We start from the raw sequence: 15338 nt of genomic DNA, 5'->3' as shown, positions 1-15338 counted from the left end.
CATTCTACATGACCATAAAGTTTAAGCTATTTTTTAAATATTGGATACTTAAGGATTTAAATCATATTAAAAATGTTGAATTTTAAAAATAAGTTATGTTAATAATTCATAGAAAAAATAGATAATAAAAATACCTCAAATTCTAAGCTATTTAGATTTATAAATTATTTATTTAGCCTCTTAATTTATTATTTTAGAATTCACCACATGAAAAAAATGGTGATTTTTATTTTTGGTAAATTTGATTATATGTTTGTTACCATTTGCAAAAAAAACCAATTATTAATGTATCACTATATCTTCAATGACAACATGATAACATAATCCTTTGTACACAATCATAGCCACATTTCTAAGGCTTTAAGTGTTGATTGGTTACTTAACTAAATAAGTAAAAATTAGCAAAAAAGTTTTATGAGAGACCAAATGATTTTAAACTTGTTCAGGGACTAAACGATATTAAACAAAAATAGTTGGTTTCAAACCACAACTTATGAGCATGGTGCTTGATCAACATCTTGATTATTTTCAGGTTTCTTGCTGATATCGGTTCTGCAAGGGAAATTTTAGTTTCTCCAAACTGATTTTTATATCTTTTAACTAAAAACATGATAATAATCACAATATTAAAAATCAATAATAAGGTTTGAGCTAATGTCCCTTTCATTTGTTTTGGAGTTATATCATAACAAGTGCTAACGTTGGTTTCTCACCATTTTATTAAATTATCTCAAACAAACCTTAAAACTTGTAACATGTTATAACTTGTTACAATTAAGAAAGAAGACAGTATTGTTGGTGCTTTGTTACTGAAGTAAATATGAGGCAATTCACATATATTATGGTTGTGAAAGCATGTTTAAAAAGGTACGAGCAACATCTAAAAAAATTAAATAAATAAATGAAAGTAATATAATGTTCAACAATAATGTAAGAGTAAATATCTTACTTTAAAAATGATTCAGTCAATTAATTGTTTAGGGATGGCATGACTGTCTTGTCTTGCATTCTTAAGAACTTTCGAAATTCATGGTCTTTATACAACTTTCCTTCACCATAGTTATTCAAAACACCAACAATACGGTCTTCTTTCTTAATCCTGTAACATCAGAAGTAACCTCACAATCATTGTGAAATTATCAATTGACTATATTAGTATTATTAATTACATTAGATCACAAAAATGTCAAGTCATGAACAATTGTAACAGCTATAATTCATAGATTGCCATGTTTATAGATAACCACATTATGAGAAGTATTAAGCGTATCTTAATGATGATAGAACATGCTTCTAATCTAATTCGTTTTTTAAGTTTATAAAACCTGATATCTGGATTGACACTCATACTTCTGGACACAAAAAAACTAGTTCCTACTGTAGATGCCATTGGGAATATCTACACATCAAACATGTTAAGATTAGTATCTGAAATAATCAAATGTGTTCAAAACAATTGGACCTATTCAAAACCCACAAGTCACAATTAGCATGGTATGCTATACAATAAGTTTCACTTTATACTTGCAAACTATTATTTTGTTTTAAATTTAAGAATAATGGTTTACCAAAACTCATTTCATCAGCTGAATTTGCAACTTTGTATGGTCAACATGAATCAGAGCACATGAACGTAGAATTAATTTCATAATGAAAAAACTTCGCATTCAAATTAATCACGTCATGAGCATCCATGGATAAGAACCAAAACTAAGAAAACAAAGTCGTAATAAACAATTATGTACTAAGCAGAATAATAGAAGTTTGAAGTGAAGTATAACTCATTTAAAACAAAATGACATTTTCAATTATCAATTCTGTGAATTTGTAGTCACACGAAACACTCCACTTAAAATATGTCTAGTTATATACCAAGTTATCAAAAAGGTATATAAAAAATGTTAAAATTTTAAATGTCATTTAAATGTTATCTAAATTTAAACTGATCCTTCATGATGTGGGTGTGAAAATAAACGGTACATATTGTGACGAAATGTGAGATTATCAGTGTTATGAAATGATTCACGAAACCAATCTTGGTAGTTAATTCTTGAGTGAGGTAATCTAGATGAACACTTACAAGCATATGATCCTACAAATGACTAGGAACTGATATTGCGAAGCATGTCATGGATCGTTAGTTTACTTCCACACCTCAGTCATCAGCCACTTTTGTGCGTAGGAATGAGCCTTCACCATATTTAAAGCCAAACTAGTCACTGAGATAGCTAACAATCCTTCTGCCTTCACTGGGACACGTAGGGATTTGTTACCCTAATCTTGAAAATAGACTGGAAGCACTGCATCCAGCGAAGGCAAAATTGAAAGGACAAGTTCAACAAATGTGCAAAAAGACGCGACTATTGAGAGACGATCCAATAACCAACTTACCAAAAGCATGTACCAATACAATACATCAAAATTCATGGGCCGAACTGCTAGCAGTCACGAACCAGCGAGTGAACAAATGTGAAGACGCATTCGATCGCCTCCATGAGCACTAATTACGTTCACTGGAGTAAATCATTTAAAACATCATTAGGAACGATGAGATTTAAACGGTATCAAATCTGGGAACTTCATGAAGGGAAAGGAATACGAAGAACGTCTGCCAACCATCCTAGACGACCAGTATATATAATCATGCTTAAATTAGCTATAAACCAGTTGTGCAGCCAATTACATGCACAAACTAAATCAAGATTCGAAAATGTGAGCGAAGAAGTGGAGCACTTTAGACTCTCCAGGGCCCGAACGTTTGATAGCTGGCATTCGGCAAGTCGAAGTCGGAAAGAGAATATAAAAAAGCTTCCCTCAGAAATCTCCTATATCGATAGAATAGACATGTTTACAGTGTTCCTCAACATAAAATGTCCCTAGTATACATCATACGAGACGCTCTACAGAGACAAGCTAGCTCAAAACGCCAAAGTTTAATGTCTAAGCCACTTGCGTCTGGACTTCTTCTCATCCATGGCCTGCGATAACACCGAAGATAAAATGTCACTGGCATCTACGAATTGCATGGGTTGTCTATCAATACACCTTCACCATAGATATATATATATATATATATATATATATATGTGGTGGTGAACTGAATTTTGACATTACAAAAACCAATGTAACGAGTTACTCACGGCCTTGTGAAAAGCTCGAAAAGTTAGCACTGCCATATCCCGCGTCCTGTAAAATCAGCCAAAAGTTCCCAATTAAGCCTAGCAAGAACCCGTTGCTGCGTAAACTGTTCTTCATAATATCTAAGTAAAGAAAAAATAACTACATAGCTAAAGACCACAAGTCAATGTTCGTACACATTTTCCTAAACGCTGCAACTGTGTAAAAGACAGAATTATCGAATAGACGTAGAAAGTTGTACAATTCTTTCGAGTTGTCTTAAAGCCTTTCTCAAGGTTCAACATACAAATGCTGTCAACATGTTACTAGAATTTCGCACAATCAGACTCACCGAGGATCACGCAACTCCAGGTAGTTGTCTCTGCCACCATCCTCTCTGCAGATAACACATTGAAGTAGCTCTCCACAGGGTATTTTAATCTGCATTTCGAAAAAGGTGGTTTAGCTGCACCCATTCTTATTCGAAGAAACAGAACTTTTCCAGACAAAAACTCCTTGATGACTCTTAATGTGTTTGGTTTGAAAATGAGTCGATATGAGAAATGACGAAATTCAAGAGAATAGATCAATGAGAAGTACAGAAAGACATACAAGAACATCAGGAACGTATTTTTCATTGATAGTTACTTTACGGCTACTAATCCGCCGCAATTCAAAATTTGAGCGTCTTAAAACTAGTGTTGCCGGCTCTGAAACGTTTTCAGATGTCCCGTCCTGTAACTGTGAAAAAAGGCAAGGTTACGAAATGCAGTCTAAGACCAAGAACGATTCACAAATAAAACTGGTACTGTACCAACTGGATTACAACAAATGTGAACAATTGCCAAATCGGATAAGAACAGGTCTTCTCTATAGTCCTATTCGTTGCAGGAGAAACGCCAGAACTTGATAGAGTACTTACCAGCATATTCACGTCGAACGAAGCATGACCGTTCGTCATGTAGGTGTCAATTTGATCCTGCATCATCGGATCTGCAAAAATAAGAAAAACTGCCATCAATTCTGGGGTATACTTTCAAGCTATCTGCTTGCTGGGAGAAATTATTGCAAGGCTTAGAAAAATTCAGAAACCGAACGCTTTAATGAAATATCAGTAACCTCAAAAAATGTGCACATGAACTTACCTCGACTAATTGCGTTGCCGTCGTTTGCCATCACTGTTACCAAATCGCCCTATGAATGGCCAATTCACGGTAAGAATCAGATCAAATAACTCAGGTTCTAAAGTCTTTCCTGAAATTAGAATGTAAATTTAAAAGTAAATTAGACTAGAAAACGAGAAATTTGTCGAGCCGTATATTCAATATAAAAGAATTCTTCTTACCCTGCGACCACACTCATCCATGGGAACACATTCGATGGCTACCATACTATCACAATCATCGGCAGTAATGGTATACTCTGGTTGTGCTGCCTCTGTGGTCAAAACAAAAATGAGTTGATATGAATGAAATGGTAACTAACGTGTCCACAATATACAAGACACTACTTCAAAGAAGGAAGTGCCATGAACAGATAGAACTAGTGTAGAATTCAAGGGTGCTAAACCTGCTTCTAGACAAACGAACCAACGAAATTCAGCGCGTGATTTTCCAAAATAGAGGTAACTTAGCGTGTGGTCATATTGGAATTACAGCCATGTCACTGCAAGCACAGCATTAGATGAAAACAGCATGGGTGCTGTAAAGACTGTAGGTCGAATCCGTACCTTCGATCATGACAGCAGCTCCATCTTGATAATGCCGAACCCACTGCATGACCATCAGAACACCAACAAAGCAAGAAACTGCCAATTAGAAGAAGCTTCATGCAAAGTTTTGGACAAGCCATCCTACAGTTGAATCTCAAAGATTTAACATAGTAACCCCGCTTACAAGTAATGATCGACACTAAAACAAAGCAAAAAGATGAATCTTACATCGTGGGAGTGTGGAACACACTTGTGAGTAACAACGAAATAGGTTTTCATATGTATTGAAAACTTTACTGGTTTTCTGATTCCTTAAATCAGGGTGTTTGAAATTATCTTGCTAAAAGAGCATGCTTCGATGAGACCTAGTACCCTTTGGACTGAAAACCTTCGTTGCTACATATCCAGGTATGCAAATAAGAAACCACTTCATGACTCATTTACAGCATATCAGCTCTACTAAACAGAGCCGTCCTCTTCCAGTCTTTTACTTTCAAAAGTAAAATTTATTAGACTTTTAAAAAAATAAGTTCTAAAATTCTCACGTTTGCCCTGTGATATATTATGTAAGGAAAAGTACGGTTCCCGATAATTTCAAGCATTATTCTTGGTTAGTTGCTGTACTATCTCTCTCTCTCCCCACCCCTTACAAGAGTCATCAATAAGAACGTCTGCCTTATTGCTGGTTTCCGTTACTCCACAGAACAACAACAGATCACAAATATGACTTTCAGATAGTACTTTGTTACTCAAAACGGTATAATGTTAAGGCCTACACTAGCAACCAGAAGAATTTAGATTACCTGAAAGATACAAAGGGATGTGCCATTGATAGAGTGGCCACATGCGGTGAGCCGACCACCTAGGACAGCATCTCCAACTATGCGAAGGCCAACGATGCCTGGAAGTGGGTCAATATCTGTGCACACAAACTCTCAAGTTGTAGAAGTCACTCCAATTACATACTACTACACCACTATATTAATTACCTTTTAAGAGAACGAGAGGTTATTTATTGTTGTTCACTGGTAGATAATACAGCACTCTACTGTCAATAATTCTTCCAACCAAGGGTATAAAGTTTCTAATAAGTCCCAAATACAAACAAGCTAGTAGTTGAGGTTTGCTGAAAGCTAAAGAAATACCATATACCTTCACAGCTAGGAGAATTGGGCTCTTCAGGCAAGGAAGGCAGTTGCGGTGAATTTATACGAGCAACATCTGATCTACACAGCGACGGATCCCCTCGCATGTTTGCTCCGTTGTACAAAACATCGTCGCCCTCCAAGTCATCGAGGCCATCATTGGGCCTGGCGCTGACTGAGTCATGAGGCACAATGGCACTCGCATCTGCCGAAAGCCTGTTTGCAACCCCGTAAGCCACATAAACGGGTGTACGCTCACCATCATCATCATAACAATTCGAAAGGATTGACAACCAGAATTGCCGAAGGCAAAGAAAAATATGACATGCTAACCGCGATGAAAGTACGTAAAATAGAGGACAAGTTGTGGGTAAAGTATTCAGAAGACTTACTCCTGCTCGTTGGGGCCACCAAGGTGTCCATCCTGATCTCGTGATCCACCATACCGAGGGGAAGAAACACCAGAGTCCCAACCAGGTCTTCCTGGTCGCAGCTGTTGCACTGGAGATGTTGGTCTTTGAGAGTACGACGGCACAATCTCTAAATTATGACTCTGATTAACCATTTAACCATCTTACGATTTTAGCATCCACACCACAGTAACGTCTATTTTCTAACAGCACTGCATCATCCAAGTCCATGAAACAAATGCCAAATAATTTCTCTGACTATCTCGACTCAACAATACACGTAGAGATCACTGCGATGTCCAGAAATACACATGAGCACATAACTTGGACATCAAAATCTACTAACAGAAACAAGTCAAACACAAAAACCACAACCACAACTGAGTAGCCAGTATGAGGCGAAAAAAATCTACCAACACGCGAAATTTCATTGAAATACCTGAAGAAACGTAGGAGACTGAGGAGGATGATTGTATGATTGGTTTGTCGGATAAGAAGATTGATATGGCTGAGGGTAAAACTGTGGATTTTTCATTTTATTCTACATTACAAACCCACATTCCACACAAAAAAACACAGAAAATAAGATTAGGTCCAGAAAGAAGCACCATACACATACACCAGATGTGCATGAGAGGGTAAGAGTGAAAGGCTTGGCAGAATCTGTGCAAGTACCTCGTAAAGCTCCAATTCTGACCGTAACTTCTGCACGAGAACCTGTAATGCAGTTTTTAAATGTTAACAGAAATTCAGAGGCAATGCATCGAGAACAATGCAACTACATAATAGTGAAAAATGCAGCCACACAGAAGCTAACTTCTTGTCGCAGCTCATTGGAGTAAAACATTCAAGATGTAGGCACAAAAGAGCAATGAAACTAACAATACTACACAAACCTTGATATGGCTAACCATCGAATGTGCATCTGAAACCGGAGGTTGCAAGTCGAACTCAGCCAAAAGAGGCATCAAGTTTTGCACATAAGTAGTCCTCTCCTGCTCTGCCACCTGGAGCATCAACATTGACATTCATATATGGCCTGCTATCGCTAGAAAACCAGTATATTTTACAGTAATGCAACTCAGAAAACCAGAAGTTACTATCCCGAAAGAAAGGACTATATAATAACGCAAAGAGAATGAAACCTGAAGTGAGTAAGTCAGTCGTATGTTCTCTTCAAGAACATTCTGCCGATACGACAAGGCCTTCGAGGCTGCATCGACCAGCCCCAGTTGCTGCTGATCATAAGCCTGCGAGACATGATGCTGCATATTAGCAGGTACATGAAAAACAGAAGAATAAAATTATAACGATAAAGTAAAAATACAAAGTGGGTGGGGGGGGGGGGGGGGGGAGGGTAATTAAAATACTTACAAGACGTAGCTCTGCAACTCGCCGCTCAAGTATCCTCTTTTCGCTAACAAGTTGAGACTCCTGCTAGCGATACCAATGAGTCAACCCATGAAGCGATTTTAGTCTCACTAGTTCCTAATGTGGGATACAAACTCATGACTTGCAACTCGACTGATACCAGGTACATTTATGTGTCAAGATGTAAAATCTAATTTGTTCTTCATTGACAATGATGATGAGTGGTTTTGGCTCTTTGGAACATTAGTTATCTTACAAATGAACAGCTCGCGTCATCATTGTTCAATCGATAACTCAGCATTTGAGTTGTAGATTTACTAATCACGTTTCTGAAACTCGGCAAGACTGATGAGAGCAAAACACGTAAGCTACTTTAGTTTGAGGAGCAAGCCTATAAGATAATGCAACAATTCAGCAAACACACTCGAGCTTGGAAAACAAGACTTTGTAACAAAATCATAGACGATAATAGAGAAAAAGTCCTTAAACACGAGAGAACCTTCACTGAGGCTTCCATGAGTCGACTTTTTAAGAAATATGGATTCAATTCCTCCTCCGACGGTCTCACCATCATATCCTGTGTGTTTGACACAAAGCCCCCAAGGAGTTAACTGAAACCATTTCAGTCTAATCACAAACTTTCAGCCTTATCTTACTATAGAATTCGCAATACTGAAATGTATCACACTCTTACTTTAGACATCATGCAAGTAGTGTGGCAACCTTGAAACTTAACAAGATCTCCATTATTAATCAGAGATAAGCATTAATTTCTTACTTAATATGTATGATATTAAAGATTACACTAAACTAGGTAAGAAACAGATGTGCTCTTTGAAGGCACTAGTGTAGGCAATATTTCCTTCAAGAACTCTCCCAAAATGGTCACCTGTGAACGGGGATAGCCATTATGATTGCTGGAGTCTTGTAATTCAGTTGGAGATCCAAGCCCCTGATACGCATCTCGTAGGAAGTTTGCCTCGGAATCTTTCCTTCGTCTGTAGAGTTTGACAATAATGATAATTTTTAAAACAAAACATAAGAGATAAATAGGGACGCACACATTATCATACATAAATTCCAAGCACAATACACACTTCAAAGCGTTTGGACGAAAGTCGTACGAAAGAGGAGAGAAGGGGCGCCCGTCGTCAGTAGCAGATGTTCCATTATATCGGTTATGGTTTACGCCATTTTTCATTCCTTCGTGAAGGTTGCCGTTGCTGTGCCTATTGCGCTCTGCTGTTCCGTTTGTGTAATCGGATAGCTGCGTCAACGCAAACTCTCCCTGATAATTTCTATTTCGTCCATGGGAAGATTGTTGTGAGCTGTAGCCCCCTTGTCCAACTTGCTTTGGGTTACCGATTTTCTGAAAGCCACAACAAAATGATCCATAATCCTTACAGGGAGATAATCTTGCGTCAAGCAATTTCCATTCCATGCCACAATCCCAAGAATGTTCAGATTCCCTTGCATAAATCGTGGCGCCCCATCTTTCAGAGAAAAAAAATAAATAAATAAATAAATAAAAGAGAAAGAGACAATATAAACGGACAGAAGGGGATGCCAAAAAAGCATAATATAAACAAAACAAAGACAAACAAACATGAGACTCACGCAGGACTGGAGCTCCAACTCAGCTGCTCGCAAAGCATTCCTCAACTGTTCGGTTTCTTCCACCTAAAGAATTCCATTACAATGATTGTCAACAGAAACATGGAACCACCTATACCACTACATTATTATTTTTCTTTTGAAGACACCAAATGCACAACAGAGCAGCCAGTTTATGCCACCAATCTAGAGCAAAATGACACGTTACTCTACAGGCTCGTCATATGCTCATAAAAACTTCACTTACAGCGTAGTTAATAGAGATCACGACATAAATCTACAGTCAGAGTGCTTATGAATTTTTCCCGAGTAAACGAGTGAGGTTGTGGCTAACAGACCTGAGTGCGAATTGTGACCTCTGCTGCCTCTATGATGTCCACAAGTTCTTTGACCTGAAAAAATATCACAGCACGCACAATCTCCTAAATCAAAGAAGGAGAGAGAGAGAGATGAACAAGCATTTCCTATTGCCAGCTGTAGAGTTGCGAACTAAATTCGCATGCACCCACTCCAAGAATAAAGCACTTTCACGGAGAGAACACAACTGTTACTTCAAATCGAAGCTGTGATGCGCGACTGCTCTAAGTGAAAGCCGAGCTGGAAGAATGTGAACCTGATTAGGACTATCAACGTTCGAGGCAATGTCCACTGACTCGAGGCTTTTTCGGAGCTCCCCATTGCCAGCATCAGAGTGTCCATCCGGGGGCCGGAAACCGTTCTCTCCAATATAATCACTTCCCGGGTGAGCTACAGCAGAGTATGCCATTCTCTCCGTTACAGCAGCTTCCACCTGTTCTTTAAAGAAACAGAGGTATAGAACCTTAAGCTAGGTACTAAAATTCGTTCGAACTGCAACTTCAAAGGGAAACGAGTTTCAAAAAAGGTACAGAACTGCATCTCTTCCCAGAATCAGCCATGAAGGGTAAACGTACAGAAGAAGGCATCATTTACTGCCACAGAGGCAGCAGGTAGCGCAGTTCAGCTCATCTTAGAGAACTGCAGAAGGTTCACGAGGTCCGTATTACAGTAAGTAATAAAAGAAGTGTAGCAGGTTCCCCCAAACTCTAACTTGCAGACAACGTCAATGAAGAATGCCAGCACAAAACGCAAAAAACAGCCATCGTTTCAGCGCTTCACGTATTCTCACAACCTTAAAGCAAACGGAGCTTCCGCTTCGCGATCAATGCCACAACAACGACAGCCACTCTCGAACCTGGAAGCACAAATTATCACCTCGATCACATTATCCACCACCCTCCACCCTCGATCAACTATTTCAATAAACTCAATTTCACGAACACAACACGCCAGAAAACTTCACACGCAAAACCGTCCAAAGGCTTCCAACCATTGTCAATCGACGATTCCAGGCGCACATGCACGCACCTACTTAGGACAATTGGGAGCATGACACTGCGTCGCCAAGCATTATTGGGATCGACCTTCCCATCACGGGCTAAGATACGCTCTACAGGGTAACAGCAACAGAAGTAAGGCTGTGAGCAATTATGGCAAGCGAGAGCAGCGCATTCGTAGGGTTTGCGAGGGAGGAGCTGAAGCAAACATATGCTGTCTGTCGTCCTGCCAACAAGGGCAGTCAGTGCGTATCGTATCGTATCACACACACACACACACAGCAAGGGCGATGATGACAACAAACGGTGGGCAGATGAAGAAGAAGAAGAAGACTAGATAGAGGCTGTCTTGCCTCCCTCCCTCACTCCCTCACTCCCCCCACTCACTCACTTTGCTTGCTGCTCATTGCTTTCATTACAAGGGCCCGGTTTACTTGCTAGCTCAACGCCTTTCCCTCTCTTCCCCGTCTCGTCTATGTATGGGCCAGCTTGGTGGATTAATTGATCCCTGTATCCACACAACACACTCTGGTCTTTGTCTCTGCTCTTTTCTCTGCTCTTTGCTTTTTCAGTCCTCCGAGCAGTGCCGTGTCACCCTCCCCTTGTGAGACCAGTTGCTGAGTTGGCAAGTGATGACTATCATTCTGCAGTGATTCCAAAATAAATATATATATATATATATATATATATTTTCTCTGTGGCTTCAGTCATATTCACCTGCAATCCTTTTTCCTGACTGGATTGTTTTCTGGATAATAATTTGTATTTCTTGAATAAAAAAAAATGTGCATGAAACTGCTCAGTCTGTAGAAGACGAAACAACTAAATTTAGTAATCTTAAAAATATTATCCTGATTACAGAGTTTTATTTTTTTTAAAAAAAGTTTGAAGTCACTAAGCTTCTTCAACTACTCCAAAATTTGACATTGGGTTTTCTTTTTCTTGTTCAAGTAATATTTTGTATATATAATAAACTTATCAAACAATTTGGATATAACACAAAGAGACGAAGAAGTCTTTTGATTGGACATGAAGAAAGGAACAAGAAACATAGGAACCAAAAAACATGGGAACAAAGGAGCATGGGTGAACAAGAGAATATGTGAATGTGCCAAGGATTGTGTGAGCATGATTAAAAGCTCCAATGATTAGTTATAATTCTTTTTGTAATTTTTAAGATATTTTTACTAATTTTAATGCTAATATAATTGATTAATAGATCCAAATTAGTTTTTTAGTTAATTATGACTTTGATCATATCTTTAGGTTATTAATTAGATGGATACTTCTAATTAGTAGATTGATTGACTATTTTAAAACTCAAAAGAAAAAATAGTAAATTTAGAAGGTCTATGATTTCTTTTTCTTGAATTACTTTAAATCTTTTTTTAGTAATAAAACTACAATTTTAGTAGAATTTCTCTTCTAATTCTTAGAAATTATATCTTAAATTAATCCACAATCTTAATTTTCAATCCAAAAGCTAATTTCTAATTTGACTATGGTTAGAAAGTCCCTTAAACCTAATTGCTCTATCTTCTTAATTAATTTTGAGATTTTTAAGCATAAAATTTATTTTTTAATTTAATTGGATTAAAAATATAAAGTCTAATTGTTAAATTAATGATGATCTTAAAAAGATGGAGACAAGCTAAATTTTTGGTGGAGTTTCCTCTCAAAGTGATTTTAATCACTACTTGAAGTTGAAAAAAAGGAAAAAATTGGAAAAACTCACAAATTCAAGGCCAATTTGCAATTAGGTTTTAGATTTGCCAAGAGCTCATGCTTAAGGGAGTTTAAATTGAAGAATGGTGATTATGAAGGCTTTGATGGCAAGAACCCTTGCTAATTTCCAAGTAGCCTAATTAGAATTAGAATTGTAGTTGAAATTTACAACTAAATTAGCAAATTAATTGATTCTTATGATTTAGAACTCAGATTTGGACTTATGAATAGCTGATCTTAGGGTAAAAATATGTTTTAGAGACATTGATGGTGTTAGTTTCACCAAAAAGGTGTTAGTTTTTGAGTTCTAGGCATTTCCAGCCTTGAAATTGAAGTTGGGCTGAGAGTTATTGATGACCCTTGATCTTGGTTAGGAATTTTCTGATTTTGATGGTGGAGATGTGTCCACCACTTTTGGGCCTCCTTCCACCTAGTTAAGAGGGCTTGGGTGACTGAGCTCTCTCTCTCTATCTTCTTGTGCGAAGCCATGGCAAAATATTCCCCCATCTTGTGAATGCAAATCTTCTTCTTTAAACTTGAATGGCCTTAGTTTTAACTCGCTCAGTTTATCTCTTTTTATTTTCTTTCTGTGAAACTTTATAAGCAAATTCTACTCACTCTTAGCTTTGTAACGGCATAAGGCAGGCCTAATTTGAAGTTATGACGAATTTTTGGCGAGTTTTCAAGGTGGGAGGGGTCTATTGCCTTGGAAGTGTAGGAGCATCGGCTTAAAAAATCTATAACTCGGGGACTTCTGACTCAACTTTGATGTGGATTGTTGAAATGAATGCACTCTAAATTTTAGTTTACTAAAAAACTTAAATTACTAATTTTTGATCTATATCAAATTTTTAATGAATTTTTAAATGTGAAGGGATCTGTTACCTCAGTAATGTTGAACAACCAACTTTGGAAAATTGTATCTTAGTATTTACTTATAATTTTTTGCTAGAATTTGTTTAAAAAAGAACTTTACAAAGTGGAGTTTTCGGAAAAATTATACTTGTCAATTTTAAACTATTAACTGATTTTTAGTGAATTTTTAAGTAGAAGGGGGTCTGTTGCCTAGGCAGCTCAAGTCACCTTGCTTTGAAAACACACATCTGAGATGTCAAACCTCGGATCACTATGAAATTTGGTAGATAGGAGCAACTCTAAGTCAATCTCAACCACAAAATTTTCAAGTACATAGGAGCTATGTAGAATTCTTAGCAAATTTTTGAATGACAAGGGATCTGGTACCCTCAACTTGATATACTCTAAGTAAGTTTTTCTTCCCTAATCATCCTCTAATCACATCTCTTAGCACCTAAATTGCTATATTATCATTCATTCATCTTATTATCATTAATTAATATTATTTAATAATTTCAAAGAACTTTTATCTCACTTGAAAATTAATCTTAAATTCTTATCTTTCCATCCATTTTTACTCTTAAGGATAAAATAAAAATAAAAATAAAAAATTAATGTGATCTTTTAATTTTTTCTTATTTCTTTTAACCTTAAACTTTTAAATTTTACTTTTAACATTAAATTTTTAACTTTTATTTTTAACCTTCAACTTTAAACTTTTATTTTTAACCTTAATCTTTTATTTTTGTTACTTTTAAACTTTCACTAAAATTTTAATTATTAATTCTAACTTAAATTTTAATTTAATTTTTTTTAATTTTAATTTTTTAATCTTCCAACTTTCATCTTTTATCTTAAAAAAATTTTAACATCATGTTAGTCCTAAACTTAAATATTTAAGGTTGTTTATTACTGAATTTCTAATTCTAGATGAAGTTTTGTCATAAAAACTTCATTTGTAGATAACTTCTAACATAGAACTCCAATTAACATGGTTAATACTACCTTAGATAATCCTAAACTAACACTCTAGTATGGTATTCATTGTTTTTATTTTATTGTATTCTAATTCATAATTTCCATAATTTAAGTTTGATAGAATAAATCTTGGAAGGCACTTAACTAAATGAACTACAAATGCTAAAAATTAAATCATAAAAAATTGTAACTAACTTCTTGAATTGTTAGATTAATCTTGATTATTATCTCATTTTGGTTTTCCTATATTATAGATGATTTGTATCTCCACATTAATTAATATTGGGCTCTCATGTAAGTTATAATCTAATTAAATCAAATTTAAGTGATAGGAGAAAAATCCACTCAAAGATTGCAATGCCCAATAACATGGATTTTTGTTAATAAGTATATATACATATATAAAAGCTATATTAAACTTAATATTTTTTGGTAAAAAATTATATTTATATTTATGTAGCAAACACATGTTTTCTTTTTGTGGTATTTATATTATATTTTAGACTGTTCATCTATAGTATAAGATTACATGTGATACAATAAAAGATGTCTTACATCATTTTTAGTCTAGTAACAACATAAAGAAATATGAAAAAGTTTATAATTATTATGTATTTTGCACAAAAAAGCCTTACTTATTTAGAATTCTTAATGTTCTTAACTCTATCAAATTTAACATCACCTATTTACAAAAATCAATGTTTTATTTCTTTATAAAATTTAAGATGGTACTAAATTTTTTGTCAATATCTTCATATATATATATATATATATATATATATATATATTTAAATAATTTTATTTATTTATTTTAATTTATTTTAAAATCATATGCTTAATTTTTTAATTTAGAATATAATTCTTTTAGTTTAAATTTGTAAAAATATTCTAAAATATCTATTTATAAATTGAATAAACTATATATATAATATTAAATATGTCTTATGGATAAAATATTTTATACATAAATAGTCCAATCTATATAGTCTTTAAAAAAATAAGAAATGTAATTATAAATATTTTAATATTCTTTTTCATGTCCTTGTTTGTAGGCTTA

The 15338-nt window shown here is 35.5% G+C and overlaps 1 protein-coding gene and 1 long non-coding RNA gene across 15 annotated transcripts; both read right to left on the bottom strand.

Moving 5' to 3' along the window:
- Nucleotides 1-349: 349 nt before the first annotated feature.
- LOC149987674 (uncharacterized) lies at nt 350-2300 on the bottom strand. 2 transcript variants are annotated; one of them, XR_016507192.1, is made up of 4 exons: nt 2155-2300; nt 1326-1399; nt 950-1099; nt 350-552 (listed from the first exon to the last, which is right to left on the bottom strand). It is a non-coding gene; the product is annotated as an uncharacterized LOC149987674 (long non-coding RNA). The 2 variants fall into 2 exon arrangements; XR_016507193.1 differs by having other exon boundaries at nt 2081-2223.
- A 334-nt stretch (nt 2301-2634) lies between these two features.
- LOC112292992 (uncharacterized) lies at nt 2635-11254 on the bottom strand. Of its 13 annotated transcripts, none has more exons than XM_024542008.3 (25): nt 10755-11254; nt 10519-10581; nt 10301-10364; nt 9982-10158; nt 9707-9760; nt 9372-9434; nt 8879-9123; nt 8644-8752; nt 8254-8331; nt 7758-7817; nt 7529-7633; nt 7280-7390; nt 7059-7100; nt 6823-6924; nt 6366-6526; nt 5981-6189; nt 5632-5747; nt 4847-4889; nt 4463-4554; nt 4263-4311; nt 4040-4110; nt 3730-3858; nt 3470-3558; nt 3141-3186; nt 2635-2978 (listed from the first exon to the last, which is right to left on the bottom strand). In XM_024542008.3, the coding sequence occupies exons 3-25, from the start codon at nt 10313-10315 to the stop codon at nt 2934-2936; spliced, it is 2211 nt and encodes a 736-aa protein (XP_024397776.1). In that variant the 5' UTR covers nt 10316-10364; nt 10519-10581; nt 10755-11254; the 3' UTR covers nt 2635-2933. The 13 variants fall into 13 exon arrangements, with proteins under 13 accessions (XP_024397776.1, XP_090113287.1, XP_073395813.1 ...); XM_090257161.1 differs by having other exon boundaries at nt 6366-6466; nt 10759-11113; XM_073539712.2 differs by having other exon boundaries at nt 7758-7820; nt 10755-11018.
- Nucleotides 11255-15338: the final 4084 nt, after the last annotated feature.

The sequence above is a fragment of the Physcomitrium patens genome, chromosome 16, assembly GCF_059467195.1.
Source record: "Physcomitrium patens ecotype Gransden chromosome 16, ASM5946719v1, whole genome shotgun sequence".
Classification (NCBI taxonomy): Eukaryota; Viridiplantae; Streptophyta; class Bryopsida; order Funariales; family Funariaceae; genus Physcomitrium; species Physcomitrium patens.
This window is presented reverse-complemented; position numbering and strand designations above follow the sequence as displayed.

What these genes read in the sequence shown, in the direction of transcription:
- LOC112292992 (XM_073539712.2), bottom strand. An exon ending in GGTGGCCCCAACGAGCAGGA is followed by an intron (nt 6,190 to 6,365) that starts GTAAGTCTTCTG and finishes GGTTGCAAACAG; the next exon opens with GCTTTCGGCAGATGCGAGTG. An exon ending in TGGATGAGTGTGGTCGCAGG is followed by an intron (nt 4,312 to 4,462) that starts GTAAGAAGAATT and finishes GGCCATTCATAG; the next exon opens with GGCGATTTGGTAACAGTGAT.